At 46.1% G+C, this 20,126-nt stretch overlaps 1 protein-coding gene across 1 annotated transcript in view; it reads right to left on the minus strand.

Annotated features, from left to right (window-relative positions):
- LOC140535540 (sialoadhesin-like) overlaps positions 1–20,126 on the minus strand; it is a 49,232-nt gene that overhangs the window by 8,738 nt on the left and 20,368 nt on the right. Inside the window, 3 exon segments of the mRNA XM_072656940.1 lie at positions 4,684–4,690; positions 6,591–6,781; positions 11,216–11,455. Coding sequence (XP_072513041.1) covers positions 4,684–4,690; positions 6,591–6,781; positions 11,216–11,455 — 438 coding nt within the window.

The raw sequence follows: 20,126 nt of genomic DNA on the forward strand, positions 1-20,126 counted from the left end.
CCAGATACCGCGACCAGTCGCTGGGGTAGTCGTGACAGTAGATCCGCAGAAACGTACCCAGCTCCTGGTTAGTGCGCTCGCACTGGCCATTGGTCTGAGGGTGGTATCCTGAGGAAAGACTTACACTCACCCCCAGGTGCTCGCAAAACGCACCCCACACCGGGATGTGAACTGGGTCCCTCGGTCTGATACTATGTCCTCCGGGATTCCGAAATTCACACCCCGGGAACGACGGTGCTGGAAAGCGCCTCGGCTATCTCTGTATCGAAGTCCCATTGAATCGCCGCGACTGAAACAGAAGGTGGTAATACGGGTACTGGGTCGACCTCCCCCCCCTCCGCCGTTTGGTGGATGCAGGGGAGGGCGTCCGCCTTGGTGTTACGGGAGCCTGGCCTGTACGTGATGTGAAACCGGAACCTGGCGAAAAACAGGGACCACCTGGCTTGCCTGGGGTTCAGACACTTAGCTTGCCGGAGATATTCGTGGTTCTTATGGTCGGTAAGTACCAGGAATGGGTGGTCAGTGCCCTCCAACCAATGGCGCCACTTTGACAGCGCCATCTTGACTGCCAGGAGCTCCAGATCCCCTACCCGTAGTTCCACTCTGCTCCTGTGAGCTTCTTTGAGTAAAACGCGACGGGGTGCAAGCGGTCGCTTCCCTCCTGTCTTTGTGACAGGACGGCCCCCACCCCTGTACTGGAGGCATCCACCTCCACCACGAACGGTCTACAGGGATCGGGGTGGCGCAACAATGGGGCTGACGTGAAGGCACGCTTAAGTGCTTGAAACGAGTCCTCTGCGGCCTGCATCCATGTGATGCGCCGCGAGGCTCCCTTGAGTAATGACGTGATGGGCGCTGCCAAACTACTGAAGTCTCTAATGAACCTCCTGTAGAAGTTTGCGAAGCCTAGAAAGCTCTGTACTTCCTTGACCGAGCCTGGTGACGGCCAATCCAGAACCGCCTGAACCTTTGCCTGATCCATAAGAACCCCCCGCTCGCTGATAATGTAACCCAGAAAAGGTATCTCCGGCACATGGAACACACACTTCTCTAATTTAACAAACAGCAGGTGGGACCTGAGTCTCGCCAGGACCAGGCGGACGTGACACACCTGGGTGATCAGGTCGGGGGAGTACACCAGTATGTCATCCAGGAGACATAGATGGCGTGATGTACCCCTGTGCTAAGGCTTCGTCTATGTACTCCTCCATCGCCCGTTCCTCCTCCCCAGTGAGGGGATAAACTCGTGCTTTGGGTAAGACCGCTCCCTCCACTAGGTCGATGGCGCAGTCATACGGGCGGTGGGGGGGAAGCTTAGCAGCACCGGACTTAGAGAAGACGTCTACAAGGTCTGCATACTCGGAAGGCAGGACGACTAGGGACTCTGGCTCTGGACTCTCCACAGAAGTGGACCTGACTCTAAGGGGGGTGAGATTGAGGCAGTGTGCGTGGCAATACAAGGACCAAGACACTATCTCCCTGTCAGGCCAGGAAATATGAGGGTTGTGTTTACTCAGCCATGGCAGACCTAGTATCAGTTCATGCTCAGAGGCCAGGAGCACCAGCAGTGCAAGAAGCTAGCGGCTAGGTGGACCTCAGTCGTCACGTGGGTGATGGGCCGAGGACCCATGGACTGCCCGTCCAGGGCGGTGATGCGGAGAGGTCTCAGGAGTTCCTCCACCGGGATCCTCAGGCACTCGACGATGTCGGCCCTCAGGAAGCTCCCCTCCGCACCGCAGTCGATCAACGCTGCAACACACACAGACTGGGACTGGTAGGTCACTAATACCGGCAACGTGATCGACCGTGACACAAGCCCCTGAACGGGCAGACTCACCGCATTAGCGCGAGGAGCCCCCTCCCTGCGCCCATCTGTGTTTGAGCAGGAAGCCATCAGGATCCTCTTCCGGCAGTCCCTGCGACGATGCCCCGCGTCCCCGCAGTAGAAACACAGCCCCTCTCTGGTCCTTCGACTGCATTCCTCCGGGGCCAAGCGGCCAATACCCACCTCCATGGGCTTACTCTCCGGCGTACTTGGTGAGGCGGAGGCCGCTGCTCCCGCAGAACTGGAAAGTAATATACCCCTGGCGCCCCTTGGCTGGCCTGCTTCGTGGGACAGGCGACCGATCCCCCAGCTCCGTGGGGTCTGGGGTGAGTAGGGCGACCCAAGAGCTGGTCCAGGGAGTATTGAGCAACCGACCGGGAGCCCTGCTCCATCCGCAGCAGCAGGTCGCCCTTGGTGAGTCCCTCTCGGGGGTGTAGAAACACCGCCTTAAAATGCTTAAGGTAATCCGAGAGGGATCCTTCACTTAGCTCCGTCCAGGTGGCAGTGGCCCAATCCAGAGCTTTCCCTGCGAGCTGGGATACTATAAAGGCAATCTTCGCCTGGTCAGTGCCGGTTGGAGAGTTCTTAAAGAAGACCTCACACTGAAGCAAGAACCCCTCACAAAGCTCCGGATTGCCACTGTACGTATCAGGCTTGCCTACCGGATACGCGCTATGGGGTGTGAAGACGGGACTGGGAGAGCTAGCAGGCTCCAACGAAGTCTTAACCAGATTCGTGAGCCGGCGCCGCAGGGCTGACAAATATACAGCATATTATATATTGTATATTGTATGGTATGGTTATGGTTATGTTAATATAGTATAAAATAATTGTATATTGTATGTTTAAAAAACAAATATATAGAAAATGAGAAATATATACAGTTATGTGCATGTTTCGTTTAAACACACACTGATACCTTTAATAATATAAAATATACAAAACCAATATTATAGATTTTTAATAGAAATGGTTTCTGATCTGTGAATCATTTGTTGTCTGTAACTGATGATCGTTTGAGTCAATATTAATGTGAATGAAAGACAGTAGAGAAAGAACTTTTCCAAAGCAGACTCTAAAAGCTGAACGCTGCTCTTAAAGCTTCTAAATTTCTCTTTCTTTAGTTCACTTTTCATCCCGATGTTCTACCCAGTACATCACTGCTCACCCCGGCAGTCAGTTTCCTTTCTGACTGTAAGTGTTTTACAGTGTGGACTCCACATGCTGGACTCAGGCTTCTCAGATGGGGTGGGGCTTACTGAAAGGTCTGCACAGTTGGACTCCCAGGCATGGATTTGAGCTGCTGATCTCCAACAAGTTGTTTTAATCTGAATTAAGAAGCAGCTGCAGAAACTTTGCTGTATTTGAAGTAAGTCCAGATCTCTGACTGTTAAACTGATCTCAGATCTGCACTAAAGTACTTTCATCATTTCAGTACTGAACACCTCACTCAGTTACAACCAGTACAGCATCACTCCACACCCCTCTTCTCACACTCTGTTGGGTGGATCTGATCAGTCTGAGTGGTTTCCATGGTGACAGTCAGTGTTGCTTTCTCACAGTCTGAAAGAAAAAAGAACAAGCACAGGAAACTGTGGTGAAGCTTCACAGTCACACACACCCTGAAGACGTGACGGAGGACATAAACACTGTGAAAACACAAACGTACACAATATAGATGTAGCCTATATAATATTATATATGTGAAGTATAATAATAATAATAATAGTAATAATAATAACAATAAGTAATATAGACAAAGCTGCAACCCGAGACTTCAAGCATGATTCAGCACAATGGGCCAACTAGGTCTGCAAATGCCTCCTGCAGTTTGGGCCTTATTTAGAGAGAAAGGATGATGCCTGCAGTCAGTCAGAGTTTATCATTGGTCATAATTGTTGAGAAGTGCTCTATGACCACAGTCTATGATTAATTTCATATGAACTGATCTATTGGGGTCAAGATGGTCACTGAGTTCTGTTCAGATTGACCTTTTGACCTTTGTATAATAAGCTGTAGTCTGTGCATAAAGAAGTCAAAATGTTAGACAAGGAGTCCAAGGAGATATTCTATATACATCATAATATCAGCATAATAAGAATTACAGTGATAGTATGTAGCGCCCCCTTACGGCCAGTTTGGACCAAAATTTGCTCACCTGATCAGAGTCTCAACTTATTCATGTGTTTATAATTTTGTGATCATCAGACCAACTGCTGATAAAGTAAAGCAATATAAGTGCTTACCAAGCACCAATACCAAGGCTGCAATGATTCAGTGATAGAGGGAATTGTACAAAAATACAAGACAAAATACAAGGACTAAAGTAAAAAGCGTGTTTTTGTAATAGCAAAGTTAAAAAAAAAAAGTTGTACTTTTTGTTAGATTTTTCCTCCCTGTCTATGTTAAGACACATGTTTTAATTTGTTGCACTGATCGACACTGCCTGCAAAATTTCAGCTTAATGTACAGATACTGAAAATCATTCATGTAGCATTTACAGCACCCCTAATGAGATTCATGAGTTGATGGGCTATCTTAGAATTTAATCTAGTCATTTTTTTATTAAGCATTCTTGAGATATAGAATTTATTAATAATTGTAATAATTCCTTCCAATAATATTGATTAGTATATGTCATATATTACATACAAATCTCAATATGTGATCATAATTGAGGTTCTGAATTTAGATTTTTTTTTTACACCAGTTATCTGAGGATTGAGAGAAAAATCTAGTACTAGTTTGCAAATGTAGGTGGGGCATATTATGCAAATCAGCTACACAATCTACATAGGTGGAGCTTTACACTCCTAATTTAGGCAAAATAATCTGGAAAAAATTCTTTTTCTCAAAACTTTGTCTCTAAAAACTTTTTATAATGAAAATGTGTCAACCTGCGCTGTAATGCCCCTTTATGGCTGACTGAATTGTATTACTGAGTATTACTGAATTGACTGAGTAGTTTACCAAGTTTCGTGTCTCTATGACTTATGGTTTCTTCTGGCTGATTCGTATCAGGCGAGAACCAGATGCTGAGAACAACATGAGGACAGAATAACAGACAGCAGAGGATGTCAGCTGATGAAGAGAGAGAAGAAGAACTGAAAAAGAAGATAAAGATCCAGCAGGATCATGGAGGAAGAAGAAACATGAGGAAGACAAACAGAAGAGCTGAGAAAACAGATCCCAGTACAAACTCCACAGATGAAGAACGTGTGAAGCTGTTCAGCTGCTAGTGAAGGAGAGTCCAAAGTGGAGACACTGCTGGAGCTTAAAGTCTACCAGATCTTCCAGGAGCTCCAAAACAGTCATCAGTACAAGTGGATTCACTCACTGCTAGAGTGTCGTACTCAGGAGATCTGCACTGAGGATCCAGAGCTGTGTAGACATCATCAGCAGGTCTGGAATCAACAGTCTGTTTGAGGGAAAGACAGAATGAAGCAGAGGAGGAGAAATGAAGACATTTGGTGTTTGTTTCTGAAGAGACACTTACTGCAAGTGTGTGGTACACATCATCAGAGGACCTGGACATGGGGTGAAGAGCCGTGTACGTGTCGTCCTGAGCATTAGGGTCAGTGTTCTGGAGAGAGGAGGGTTAGAGAACAGGATCAGTTTGAACACAGAACTAAATAAATTCACTCCTTCATTAAATCCATTCATCAGAATCTCCTCCTTTAACCACAGCCTGACATGTTTGATGCCTCACTTCAAGAAGCTCCAGCAGGAATGTTCACCAGTTTTATCCAGGATGTTACAGAACTAAACACTGCTGAGTGTAAAGGACTGTTCTCAACTAAGACTATGGAGACGTTTCCCAGAAAACACATCAGAGTGAAGACGTTGAGTTAGTTGTTGACTCGTAAACTATTTCTGAAAGTTTAAGAATCACAGTTTTCTCTCATTCTTCTGGTCTGTGATGTTCATGAAGTGTTGTTGTGAGCGGAGGTGCTGAGACTGAATCACAGTGCTGGAGACTCCAAACTGCAGAGCTCTCAGTCAGCACCTTGGACAGCACTTTTACTCTACACCTGTGCTTCTCTACACACGTCTTATCCAGCACAGCCATCTACAGGTGGAGATCTGTAATGACTCCAGCTGCTGGAGTTTCTCTACACTGCAGAGTGGAGGGTTTACCCTGCTCGAACCCACTGAATCAGCTCAACAGGTCAGAAACAAGCCCTTCAGGAGCTTAATCAGATTAGAAAACACTAAACTGTGCAGCTTCTCTCCAACAGCAGTCTTTAACAGCTCACCTGGTAGTCGTGTTCCTCCACCTTTCTCTTCTTCTTCTTGTTCCTGCTTTCAGAGAAGAGTCAGTGTTTAATCATCATGATTTATTATTGATCAGTCATTACCTTACTATGGACAATAGTCCTGCTCTGTCTCATGTTCTGCTGAATCTCATGTTTTATTATTAGCTTTAATAGAAAATTGATTGATTTGATTCAAAATAAGGTAAAATAATCTGCATTAATGTTCATTTTAAATCACTTTTTTAAGCTTGTTGATCGTCTAATCTTCATACTCTTACCTTACACACACAATAACACTAATAACCAACAAACAGCCAGTGGACACTCCAACAGCTGCATACAGACCAATACTCTTGATCCCTGGGTGCAGATAACAGATAACAAAGTCATTTAGAAATTATAATCATTTTAATCAATATTAATGAGATGTATCTTTTCCCACCATTAACACCTTCTAGAGTGACCGGCACTGCAGGTGCTGTCTGAGAGCCGTATGTATTCTGAGCTACACAGTAGTAGGATCCACTCTGTACAGCACTGTAACTGTGTCCAGATCCTACAGGTGAGCTTCCACCTTCTTTAAACCAGGTGAAGTTCTGCACAGGTGGGTTTCCATCACTGCTGCAGGTCAGAGTTACTGAACTGCCCTGCAGTATTTCACCAGAGGGACTGATGGACACTGAGATGCTCTTTGGGCCATCTATAGGTAGAATGACACATTACACAGGTTTTTTTCTGTTTGAATAAGAAGCTACAAATGTCATTAAGAACTCAGAGATTTCTCACACTCCATTTTTTACAAAATTGTAAAATTGTAGAAAAATGTAAACTTTACCTAATGTGAATTTTTAAAAAAATCATAAAATCACCTGTTCCACAATTATTGGCACCCCTAACAATTCCTAGAAAATAATGTAATTGAAGCATTTGTGTTATTTCTACATTATTTTTTAAAGTTGATCTAGAAACCATTAATCACGTCCTGTTTCCCTGTGGTATAAATATTACGTGAGCCAGAGGCCTATTTCTCTCATCCACTCCAAAATACACCTTATCCATCTTATCTGAAGACAAGAAAACACATCATACAAATAAGGCAGATTTGTGTCGACCTTCTTAAGTCAGGCAATGGCTACAAGAAAACATCCCCTCGCCTACACCTGCCCGTATCTACAGTCAGAGGAGTCATCAAGACGTCTAAACAACTGGAACAGTGGCAAACCAGCCTGGACGAGGACGCAAGTTTATCTTGCCACCACGCACAGTGAGGAGGATGGTAAGAGAAGTAAAAAGTTCTCCAAAGCTCACTGTTAGAGAATTGCATCAAAGAGCAGCATCTTGGGGTCACAAAGTCTCCATGACAATCATCAGGTGCTATCTACATGCCAACAAGCTGTTTTTGCGGCAAGCATGGAAAAAGCCTTTTTTCACTAATAGGCATAAACGTAAACGTCTGGAGTTCACGAAGCGGTACTGGGACTTCAACTGGGATCCAGTGCTTTGGTCAGATGAGACCAAGATAGAACTTTTTGGCAACAAACATTTGAAGTGGGTCTGGTGTAACACAAAGAATGAGTATGCGGAAAAGCACCTCATGCCCACTGAGAAGTATGGGGGAGGATTGGTGATGCTGTGGGCTCGTTTCTCGCCCAAAGGTTATGGTGCACAGCATCATGAACTCTTTGAAATACCAGGACACTTTAAATCAAAATCTGCTGGCCGCTGAAGATGGATTGTACTTGGTCTTTCAAGATAATGACGCTTGTCAGGCCCTCGGCCACATTGAGAGGAGCTGTAAATAAGCCCTTCTCGTAGTACCTTAAGCACTTCAAAGTGGTATTCCAAGACCCTTACCAAGGGAAACCTCCTGCTACGAATGGAACAGGGCTCCCGATCTGCGGGCCAGTAAGCGCTAGAATTGTGTACTCTGGCCGCGGGCAGTAGGTGGAACCAACCAGCGTTGGTGGCCCTGTTCCACAACAGGCTTTTAGCCCTCGTCTGCATGCCGGGGCGAACCCCTCGAGCTTGAAGAGCTCATTGCACTCGCCATCCGGCTTGACCAACTCCACAGTCGCCCTACTACCGCCAGGCCCAGCAGTGCTGGGGGGCCGGCCGGCCAAGACACGCAGCGTTCTGTCCACTTTCGAGCTCAGTCACGCCACCTGTCGTCATTTGCGCAGTTCGCGGGTGAGCCGATGAAGGTGGGCCTCGGCCGCCTCGCCCCAGAGGAATGCAGTAGGAGGAGCCGGGAGGGGCTCTGCTATTACTGCGGGGAGACAGGGCATCAACGCAAGGACTGTGTAAGGCGAGTGCGAGGACCACCGTGGAGCGTGGAGAGGAGTCTCCTCGTGCTAATGCAGTGAGTATCCCCGTCCAGGGGTTGGTATCCCAGCCGATCACATTGCCTGTGGTTGTTTCCTGCCAGTGCCAGTCATGTGTCGTTGCAGCGTTGATCGGCTGTGGGGCGGAGGGCAGCTTTCTGCAAGCGGACATCATTGAGCAACTCAACATCCCGGTCGAGCCGCTCCCGAGGCCTCTCAGCATCACCACCTTGGACAGGCAGCCCGTGGGTCCCCGACCTATCACCCAAGTCACCGCCGAGGTGAAGTTAGCCGCCAGCTTTCTCCACCAAGAGGAGGCGTCCCTGTTGGTTCTCCCAGTCTCTGAGCACGCTCTGATACTTGGGTTGCCTTGGCTGAGCCAATATAACCCCCACATTTTCTGGCCTGAACGGGAAATTGTATCCTGGTCCCCGTATTGTTGTGATCACTGTCTCAGCCTAGCCCCCCTCCGAGTCACGTCTATGTCTAGAGAGCCCTGAACCAGAGACCCAGTTCATCCTGCCCCCCAAGTATGCCAACATGCAGGACGTGTTCAGTAAGGCCAGAGCCACCAAGCTTCCCCCCTCATCGCTCATACGACTGTTCAATAGACCTAGTGGAGGGTTCCACGTTGCCCAAGGCTTGGATCTACCCCCTCACGGCGAAGAGGAGCGGGCAATGGAGGATTGCATCACAGAAGCTGTAGCTCAGGGCTATATTACACCCTCCAAGTCCCCCATAGCCTCTGGTTTCTTTTTCATCCAAAAGAAGGGAGGGGGGCTGCGGCCATGTATAGACTATCGGATGCTGAATGCCATCACAAAGCGTTACCCGTATCCCATGCCCCTGGTGCCATCTGCCCTCGAGCAGTTGCGACCTATGGAGCATGTACAGCCTGGTGCGCATCACGGAGGGGGATGAATGGAAGAAACCTTTATGATAACCAGGGGCACTGGCACTACCAGGATTACCTCTGACGGTCCGTGGTGGTCTTTTTGGACGACATTTTGAGAGAGAGTCCATGCCGGCGCCTATCTTGCCACCAGGGGTGTCTATAGTGTTCCAGTGGGACCTGGATACAGAGATAACCCATGCTCTCGCACGCACCAGCATGCCCCCTTCTTGCCCCTCAGGCAAAGTGTTCGTCCCGGCGGCGCTCCGGGAGAAACTCGTGGTCTGGGCTCATGTGTCCCCATCCTCTGGGCCCGCACTTACCACCTGCTTACCACCGGGTGAGCCTCGTGCATGTGCTCAGTGCAGGACCCTGAGAACGCTGCTGTCAGGAAAGCTGATGCCACACCCTATACCCAAGCGCCCGTGGACTTCGTCACGGATCTGCTCAAGTCAGAGGGAAACACGGTGGTGATGACCGTGATAGATCAGTTTTCTTGGGGGGTTAGGTTCATTCCATTCTCTGCATTGCTGACGGCAATGCAGAGAATGGACTGAACCTAACCCCCCAAGAAAACTGATCTATCACGGCTCATGCCTTGGACATAGTATCAAATCGTGGGGCCCAGTTCACGTCACAGGTCTGGGGGGCATTTTGGGAACACCTGGGAATGAGTGTTTGTCTCAGCGCACCAACCAGGAGCTGGGGAAGTTCCTACGGCTCTACTGCCACAAATACCCCAGCGACTGGTCCCAGTATTTGGTCTGGGCCGAGATGGCTCAGAACTCGCTGTGATGCGTGGTTCTTTGAGCCAGGGGATTGAGTCTGGTTGGCCACCAAGGACCTACGGACGAAGATCCGTTTACAGGTCCTTATTTAATTGTCAAACGTGTCAACAACGTGCCTTATAAGTTCGCCGGTGAGGTTCCCCGTACGATTAGAGGTGTGTTGAGGTCAGCTTCGGCTCGGTATCCGCGTTCAGGAGCAGGTCACCCTGCTAACCACGTTATCAGCGAGGCTCGCACACTCACTGTCAGGATTCACTGGCTACCCACATCCCAGCTAGGCGACCCATGCTCACGGCAGCACTTTTCGGTTTCAGGTTTAGTCAGCCTTGCCGTTTTCAATTAGTAGCTGCTCCCCCAGCTCTTCCCCCTTTTGTTGTTATAGCGCCAGTCTAGTGCAACTTAAGTTAACCCCTGTTTAACCAAGGCTCTGCCTACAAGATTTCTTTCTTGTCCCCTTTTGGTTTTCCCCCCGGCGCTTGCCGTTCACGCCAGCTCAGCTCCTGGTTCCTCCCAGTCCCAGGTTCATTTGGTTTCGCCAAATGAACAACTTGCTTTGATTCCATCTATGCTAGTGTTCATCCCTCTGTGTCTGGTCTAGAACGCCATGACAACGCTAAACATGTGGCCAAATCTCTCTGGATAATTTAGAGAGATTGTGCAAAGAGAAATAGTGGATGATCCCTCTCTCTGTATTCTCCCATATTGTGAAATGTTATAGAAGAAGATTAAGTCTTGTTGGCAAAAGGGGGTTGTACATTAACATCATTGGCACACATAATTTAATGTAAAATAATTATTTTTGATGTGGGATTTTTTCCCACCAAATAAATGCACTTGAATTAAAAGTAAAGATTTTTCTCTTTTTTTCATAGTTCCTATATTATTTAAACAAATTAATGTATTATTAGAAGCCTAAGTACACATCTTCATGAGGGGTGCCAGTAATTGAGGTGGGCGCTGTAAATAGAGTTATCAACACCAAGAGTTTAGAGAGGTTTACATGCTCTTATGACAGAGATCACTGATAATCCTGAAGCTGCATCAGCTTTAGGTTCAATTAGAGCACAATCAGTTCAGCATGACCCCTCAGCTCTGTTTGTTTTCTGAGACTGAATGAATGAATCTGTACTTACATCTGACATTAAGAGTGACCTCAGGAGAGTGAAGCTTCCGACCCTCTACAGCACAGTGATACCTGCCTCCATCCTCCCTGCTGACCGACTGCAGGTGGAGTTGGTCAGTTCTGGAGGATAAAGGAGCTCCATTTCTGTACCAGGTGAATGTTAATCTGACAGTCAGACTGCAGGTGGTTTTACATGTGAGAGTGACTTCACCTCCCTCTATCACTCTCTCAGGAACCTCCACCTGGAGATCTGCCAACAAGAGAAAACCCACTTCTACTGCATCATCCTCACATTAGCTGAATGAATGGGTCAGAACTCACTGGTGTCTTAAAGAAGAAATCAAACTTAAAGAAGAATTGAAAGTAAACCTAAACCTAAACCCTGATCACTCAATTAAAATACTGACCTAGGATCAGATCCAGTCCTGTTTATGAAGATCTCACTCACAGAAACTGATCCTAGATCAGCTCTCTTACTCTGAAATGCTTTGTGGATTCTGGTTCTCCAGTTCTAAGCAGTGTTCTTCAGGTGTGGTTTGAAGGACTGATGTGATTCTATTACAGAACTGCTGGAGGAATCCTGTTCACCAGTGAATGAAGTACAGTGTCTTATTTCTGCTGATGGAGCTTACCTGTGACTGAAAGATCTACTCCATCTGCACCTTGAAACTTTCCTCCTTTATCTGTTAGAAATCTGAAGTAGTATTTCCTCTGGTCCTTTTCTCTCACATCACCCAGTCTGAAGGTGCAATAGCTGTGTTTATCTCCAAGATACTGAACCCTGCCTCTGTACTCTGGATCCTCTAACAGATCAGGAGGTTCTCCATCTGTAACCAGCTCTTTACTCCAGAACGTTTTTTGGACTGAGTGATCTTTTGGATATGTGTAAGTGCAGACCATGTTTGCTGTAGACCCCTTTAGAGCACAGATAGATGTAGGCTTGTATATCACACTCCAATCCTGAGCAACAGCTCCTGCAACACAGAATCCAGAAGTGTGTAAATGGAGACTCTGTGGGTCTCAGTCAGTAAAGCTGCTGCAGAAAGTCTCACTTCAGCTCATTTCTAAGGCTGTTCATTTCAGCTGAGTTTGGAATAATCAGCTGCAATAGGCTGAGCTCATTTGGAGCTAAAAGAACTGAGAAGTTCCACAGCTCTTGCAGTAGAGTGGAGGAGGAGCTGCAGAGGAGCAGAAACCAACACACTGCAGAAAACACAACTGTTAACCATGAACACACACACACACATACAATAATAATAATACAGTTTGGATCACATGATGATGAGAAGAGACAGCTCTGTATGACCTGAGATGAAGATCAGAAACAGCAAAGGAACAGTCAGAGACATCCTGAGTGACATCATCAGCACAGCCTGTATGAACATATACCACACAATACTGTTTATTTACATCAGTAATATTTCACAGCTCATCAATATCTCTAAATCTGTCCAATCACGGGCTTTCAGTTCATACAGTCATGTGGAAAATGAGGAGACCCCTTTCTGAAAACATCAGGAGATCTGATCTTCATGTGATCAACACTGAGAGATGGAGGTAATCTAACTAAACTCTTAATGCAACTGAATAGCTCATAGCAACAACATGGAACAGCATAGCAACCACTTGACAACAACATAGCAACCATCTTGGATTAGTACAGCAACTGATGAACAATACCATAGCAACCACAATTAACAGCATAGCAACCACCTTGCGACCCCATAGTAGCTGATTAACAGCACTATAGCAACCACTTCTATTGTGGTCATCTATTGTTCAACACAACACAGTGAGAGCTGTGAGAGAGGCTGGGAGCTTTTACAGGCTTCATATTTGGTCATGTGATGCAGTTTATGTTATTGGGCAGAGAGAGTGAGGGGGGTGGAGCTACACACTAGAGATTGACGCACTGTCAGTAACAGACAGCCCCCCCAGTGGATTTCAGTGAGGACGCTGCTCCAGCTCTGATGGACTAGAACTGGGTCTGTATGTGGAATAAAGAGGCTCCATTGAGAGTTCTGAAATGAGGATGGGGGCAGAGGCAGACGTGGCATGAAAATCCAAGATGGAGGAGAGGTGAATCGTGTGATGTGTTATTTCCTGGTTCTGTATGATGCCAGAATAACATTTCACTTCGTCATGGGCCAGCTTGGCACAGTGTGTCTTTGTATTGTCAGGTAAGTGTTGCACAGCAACAGCACTGCTGGATTTCAAACTGTACAGACTCCGCCCCCTGCTCCAGCCATGCCTTCCAGATCAAGACAAGATCTGCATGTGTAACTTCTACTTCTCCACCCTCGCAACAAGGGCCTAGGGTTATGGGTTCAATCCTCACTCTAGCCACAACATTAAAACCACTGAAAGGTGAAGTGAATAACATGGAATATCTGGTTCTAGGGCTCCTGTCAGGTGGTTAATGTATCAGGCAGCAAGTGAACAGTTAGTTCTTGAAGGTTAAGATGAGGTTAAAAGAAAGCATAAGAATCTGAGACACTTTGACAAGAACCAACTGGCTCAGAACAGGCAGATCTTGTGGGGTGTACCATGTATTCAGATATCAGTACTTACGAAAAGAAAAGTGCTCCAGGAGAGCCAAAAGCTCACTGATGCTCATGGAAGGTCTACCTCATAGACTACAAGGATCTGCTGCTTGGTGCCAGATACCACAGGACACCTTCAGAGGTCTTGTGGAGTTCAAGCACAGACAGGCCAGAGCTGTTTTGGCTGCATTAGGAGGCCTACATAGTATTAGACAGGTGGTTTTAATGTTATGGCTGATTGTAATATTTCTCAACATTCATCCTGAAGACTATTTCTGTTCCTTACAAGTGACTTTTCATCATATTTTAATGATCATTAGATGACATATTTTTTCTGATGAATATTTTTCTGTGTTTAATAAAAAGTTTCAGAAAGTTTACAGTAGAAATCTCCTCTAGAGACCAACAGTCCAACTCCACTTGTTCAGCGAGTTCATTTCTCCACTCATTAACTCTAAATTCATCACTCTTCACTAATTCTAAAAGCACTGAGAGTGTTCTCCTACCTTCATTGAGCGACGCTCATCTCCTGAACCCAGAGAACGAATGCAGAGAACTGGAGGAGCTTCATCAGTTTAAACAGACTAAAGGGATGTGGTTAAGATGCCGTCATAAGGTATCGTCCGTGTGAGAGACTCCTGCTGCATTTTCTCACACTAGACCTTTTATTATCTCTGACCACTCAGACCACGTCTCTCTAGGTGGTCAGGTAAGGTTGGTCATTTCTTGAGTGCCAATGCTAAAAACACTCTACAGCTCACCCACCCTTATGGGTCAGAGGTTGACGATGATTGTGTTGAGTTTCTCCAGTGAGGAGCACTGAAAGCTGCACCTTCACCCTATTCTGTTCACCATCTTCTTCATCACCATCATCATTAGGGATGCACCAATACCACTCTTTCCTTTCCATAACCAATACCAGATTTCCAAGTATCTGCCAATTCTAAATACTGATCTGATAGCAACTCTGACTTAAATACTCTATGGATGGCTAGTCCTGATATTTACATTGTTCTACTTTTAATAGGTTGCACTTATATCCCAGCATTTACTGGTTGAGGAAATGCACTTTTGAAAAGTTTCTGTTAAGAAAGAAGAAATTCATTTATTCAGAATTATTATGCAGTTCTAACATATTTAGACAATCATGCTATTAACTGGATGAGTTTGTTGATGTTCTGACAGGATTAGTAGTAATAAGTATCACTTTATGCCAAAAAGATTTAAGACCATGTGTTTACAAATGTGATGTCACTTGGGGGTGTCACGCGGGAATTGTCCTATATGACATCATCGCCTAGGTAGGTGTGTGCGAATATTTTTACAATTTTTTTACCACAGGAGGACTTTTTTTTCCAATTTATTTTTCCTACCCTAGGATTATGTAATGATGTATGAAATTGTTCCACAGTTTTCCTGTGTGTGCGCGCCAAAAGACCCTTAGTCAGAGAGAAGTCCTAATTTCTTTTGGTTTGACGTTTGGGTTTGAGAAAAGTAAGGCGCGCGTTTCCATCAAACAGCTGCCCCTTTCTGTAAAACGTGACAAAAACATAATAGTAAATGTTTGGGGGTGACGTTAGGGGTGGAAACAAAAGTAGCGGTACAGAACTGCTATAAAAACCCCACCTCTGACCTTAGGTCTTCCACACATCACCAGCGAAAGAGCGGGACCCCAAACCCAACACACATCTACTTTGAGGAAACTCCGTATGGATTCCAGCCAACTTCCCAAGGAGGATCTTGAACTGATCGGACTACTTTCACCAAGCAAACGTACGAAGAATGCGCACGAAAAAACCTGCATTTGCACAACGTACCCGTTTCCCTGTGGCCTAAAAAGTTGCGAATGGGCGTAGAGGATCTCACGCCTAAGGCCGAAGATACTGCAAAGGCTCAAAATATTTTCAAGGCCTGCAACGTTCCTCCGGAATACTGGCCGTCTGTTATCAGAGAGGAAATCAGGTCTGAAAATGTCGTTTCGAGGGTGAAACCTCCGGGGGATAAACGGGATAAAAGGATGATGAGAAACAAAACGTCACGCTGGAGAAAAGAAGACCGAGCGACTTTGATTTCTGGTACTCTGATACTGTTCAAACGACGCCAGATTAAAGACTTTGAGGGGAAATGGTCTCTGGTCATTTTACCCAAAAAGAACAAAAACGGGGAACGTTACGTAGGTTTTCACAAGTACACCTTTTCTGAGAACTGTAACCTGAGCAATGAGACGCTGAGAGAGAGAGAGAGAGAGAGAGAGAGTGTGAGAGAGCTCAGTCCATCCCGAAACAAAACCGTTTGGTGAAATCCATTCTATGCTGGTTCAGACACAAAAAACGAGACCCACCGTTCACGATTCGGACTCCTGTGTCTGTAAGGAAAGGTGACTGAAGGCGACTGCGACCTACCTGGAATGAGAGAGTGCTGCTGACCAGTCAAAATGACCAGGACGACGAAGATGAATTTAAAAACAATAAACTGAACGCAAATATGACAAACCCGACATCCTCCGGGCGCGATGATAATGATGAACAAGGGTGAGCGACGGGTCTGAGGATGTAAAAAATGTGGATGTTAAAGAATCAGAGGTTGTTGATGATGATTAGGTGAAGGATGAGGAGATTGGTCGACGTGAAGAAGAAAAAGGTTTTGAAACGTGTCTGGAGAGTGAAACGGGGAACCAAGAAATTATCAAATGACAGAAATGTCAAAGCTTTTGGAAACGATCTGCGCACGAGCTCTAAAGGACATGATCAGAGAGTGGAATGAGCAACAGTGTGAGGTGTGTACAATTGACCATCCATCACAAAATCAACACACCTGCCTGGAAGGTGTGCCGGTTCGTTTCCTAGACGTGTTAAAACAAAAGTGATTCAGCGTCCTGGATGAATGCGAGACCATGCTTCTGGAGTTTGGAGTTACCGACCAGCCGGATGGATTTGTAATGAGTATCCTGAAAAAGTTTTACGACCAGCTGCCAAATGATTTGACAGCTGAAGAATCTTCGTCCGACTATCTTTCCAAAAATCCCTTTGATTCGTTATTTTCACACTGAGGAGTTTAGTGATCAGTGTGAAGACGCTGCTGCATCCCTGTATAGAATTCTAATGAAAGTTAAAAATAAAAAAATGCTGCTGCTACTGTTACCGCTTTGTTTTTCTGCACGCTGTCATTTTCTTTTTTTAAACGAAATGTTCCTCAACTCGTGTGTGTGTGTGTGTGTGTGTGTATATATATATATATATATATATATATATAAATATAAATAATCTTAATGTAGACAAAATAACATTGTATTGTTCCAAATCCATATTTATCATGTTTTTGACATAAATGTGTTTAACTACACTGATTAATCATATAGCATGTTTTGTATTATGTTTTGTATTATTAATACAAGGTATTATTACGTATTACGTATTTAGCATATTTAAAAAAAGAATCCATGTTATATACGTATTTATTTACTTTTTTACTTACTTCTGAGAGAATATTTCAGTCTCATGGAGGCATCTTTGGCGGTAAAACAGGACTGAAAGGCGTAGCGGGGGCAGGAAACGCCATCCACTGTCAAAATTAAGATTCTACATTAAAGTGATGAAAATTTAAAGGGTTGCGAGTGTAAGACCTGCTAAAGGCCGAATCCCAAAGCTATAAATTTAGACACTTGTCCCAGAAACAAATGATCTTGACTGGATCAGCGGTTACCGGCGTGGGCACCGATCAGTTTAACGGTCACACGTTCCAGCGGATACTTGGCATTTGAACTCATCAGTGCGGAGACATGAGTGAGTTTCAGGCCCGTCGAGACGATGACTTTTCTGACGTACAGCAGAGTCGACGGTGTGCGTAGTTTATAGCCGGGTTTTGATCAGAAGACATCAAAACAAATTAGTTTATTAATTAATTATGCACCAGTATAAGTCTCACGTCCACGGAAGTTTTTCCTGAAATCCAAAATCGCTGTGTACGTGTCTCAGCAGTTAAACAAAACAAAAGACCCGGCTCCGTTCGCTGAATTCGCTCCTCCACGCCAGACCCTGGTTCTCTCCAGTGGGGTCAGCGTCGTCCATATGCCCGCAGTATCCATTCTAAACATGCCTGCGGAAAATTGAGATCCCAGGGTCTCCTTAGAATAATTCAGCAAACACTCTATGACGGTTCGGAAGGCGTAGGCCGAACTGATCTGGGAAATCAGTTTATCGCCCAGAGAAACGTCCACCTGGCTAAAAATGCTCGCGATAAGGTAGTTGATCAAACCGACCTTGGTGTCGTGCGCTAAATCAGAACCGTCCGGATTCGTAATTTTGCAGGTCAGGTACAACAGCGAACTATTAAATCCTGATACGCGTCTCCCGAACCTGCTAAGAAGAAATCAATGGAACCGGTGTCTGTGAATGGACGTGATAGGCGGCGTTCCCACATATTTGTAGGATTCGATGCTGGTTTGTGTCATAGGCAGAGTAAATAAGTCCAACTCTGATTTCATACACTCTGTAGAAGCGGGGTGTATCAGAGACATGTTTGTTGTTTGTTTTCTCTCTTCTTTTTAAAATAAATCGGGATTCAACTTTTTTCCTCTTATTCGCGGTTTTGGTCTTTTTCAGAGGCTGATTCTACTTCTCCATAGAAGGTCCAGCGCCTCAGTCCCTTTGCTTAGAGCGTCTCCTTTGTAACGAGATCCTCTGTTTTTATGGGGGGGTTTAGACACGCATGTGCACGCGCCTGAGCGCGGTAAGACCCGTGCCCTCTTGACGGTCCATAATTCTTTGAACCGCTTTGTCCGCCACAGCAGAAACATCTTTAGCAATGTTCTGAGCAGTCGTCTTCAGGTGTGGACGGACTAGACTGAAACCTTTTTTGAAAAACACGGCAAACCAAACCTAAGTCCCGGAAAAGATTCCCTGTACATGTCAAAACTCATTTTCCAAGACCAAACCTCTGGAGCTGTCATGATCCACTGGGTCAATGAGGGAGAACACTCGCAGGAGATGGACCAAAGCAAGAGAGTTTATTAACGCAAAAGGGCAGAAAACAAGGAAAAAGCAGCAACAGATTAACAGGGTTAATGATGAACAAAAGACAAACGTGACAACCAAACTGGGCAAACCAAAGAGCACACCTGTGGCTGGTGAGGGACGGGGGCTAGGCTTGCGTGCCAGGGCTGAGCCAGAACGATACAGAAAACCTAAACCTACAGGCAGGGCCTGGGGAAAACCGTGAAACAGAAAGACCGCGCGGGTCAGGCGCTTCCGAGACTTACTGGACCTCCGGAGCCGAGGAATCCGCTGCCGAACCCAAACAACAGAACCGATACTATGACGGGGCTAGCTTACCAGAACACAGGCGATAACTAGAGCGCGCACCAGAGCTGACTTCCCACGCAGAGCGCACTCCCACGAACAAGCCCCTGATACTCCTTACGGTGCTCTATGACCGAAGGTGAGCAGGCAGTAGCGGTTCGGCAGCCACACCGGAGTCCCTAGACAGAGGAGGTTAAGCTTGCATTAGCAGAGGCCGTTGGAGAGCCCAACGGATAATGCCAGCACTACGAGACACCAGATCCAACCCAGTGTTTACCTGAGATGACCAGAGATGACCAGAGCTACTAAGCGTTAACTAAAGTAAATTCTCAGCCCTGGCTGCTTGCGCTAGCCCTCCTTAAATACACCAGTCCACAGGTGAAACACACCAACAGAGCGTGAAGTCAGACACAGGAAAGCAACAGAACCGTGAAGCGAGAACAAAACATGAGTGTCAACATAAAAGTCCTTTTCATAATTAGAGTCCGTGACATGACCGTGATAGGGGGAGTTCGTGATCGCCTGTGAGCCGCGTCCCGGGACCGCCCCTGGGGCGGGCGCGGCGGCGCGGGAGTGACAGGAGCATTGGTCTTGGAAAAGGAGTTTTGAGAAAGCAGGCGCTGGACCTTCTATGGAGAAGTAGAATCATCCTCTGAATAAGAGGGAAAAAGTTTACGTGAATCCCGATTTATTTTTACAAGAATAATAATAAGAAAAAACAAACAAACAACAAACATGTCTCTGATACACCCCGCTTCTACAGAGTGTATGAAATCAGAGTTGGACTTATTTACTCTGCCTATGACACAAACCAGCATCGAATCCTACAAATATGTGGGAACGCCGCCTATCACGTCCATTCACAGACACCGGTTCCGTTGATTTCTTCTTAGCAGGTTCGGGAGACGCGTATCAGGATTTAATAGCTCGCTAAATCGTCCACTGGAGAGAACCAGGGTCTGACGTGGAGGAGCGAATTCAGCGAACGGAGCCGTTTTATTTACTGTTGTTTGTTTAACTGCTGAGACACGTACACAGCGATTTTGGAGTTCAGGAAAAAACTTCCGTGGACGTGAGACTT

This window comes from Salminus brasiliensis, chromosome 15 (genome assembly GCF_030463535.1).
Source record: "Salminus brasiliensis chromosome 15, fSalBra1.hap2, whole genome shotgun sequence".
Classification (NCBI taxonomy): domain Eukaryota; kingdom Metazoa; phylum Chordata; class Actinopteri; order Characiformes; family Bryconidae; genus Salminus; species Salminus brasiliensis.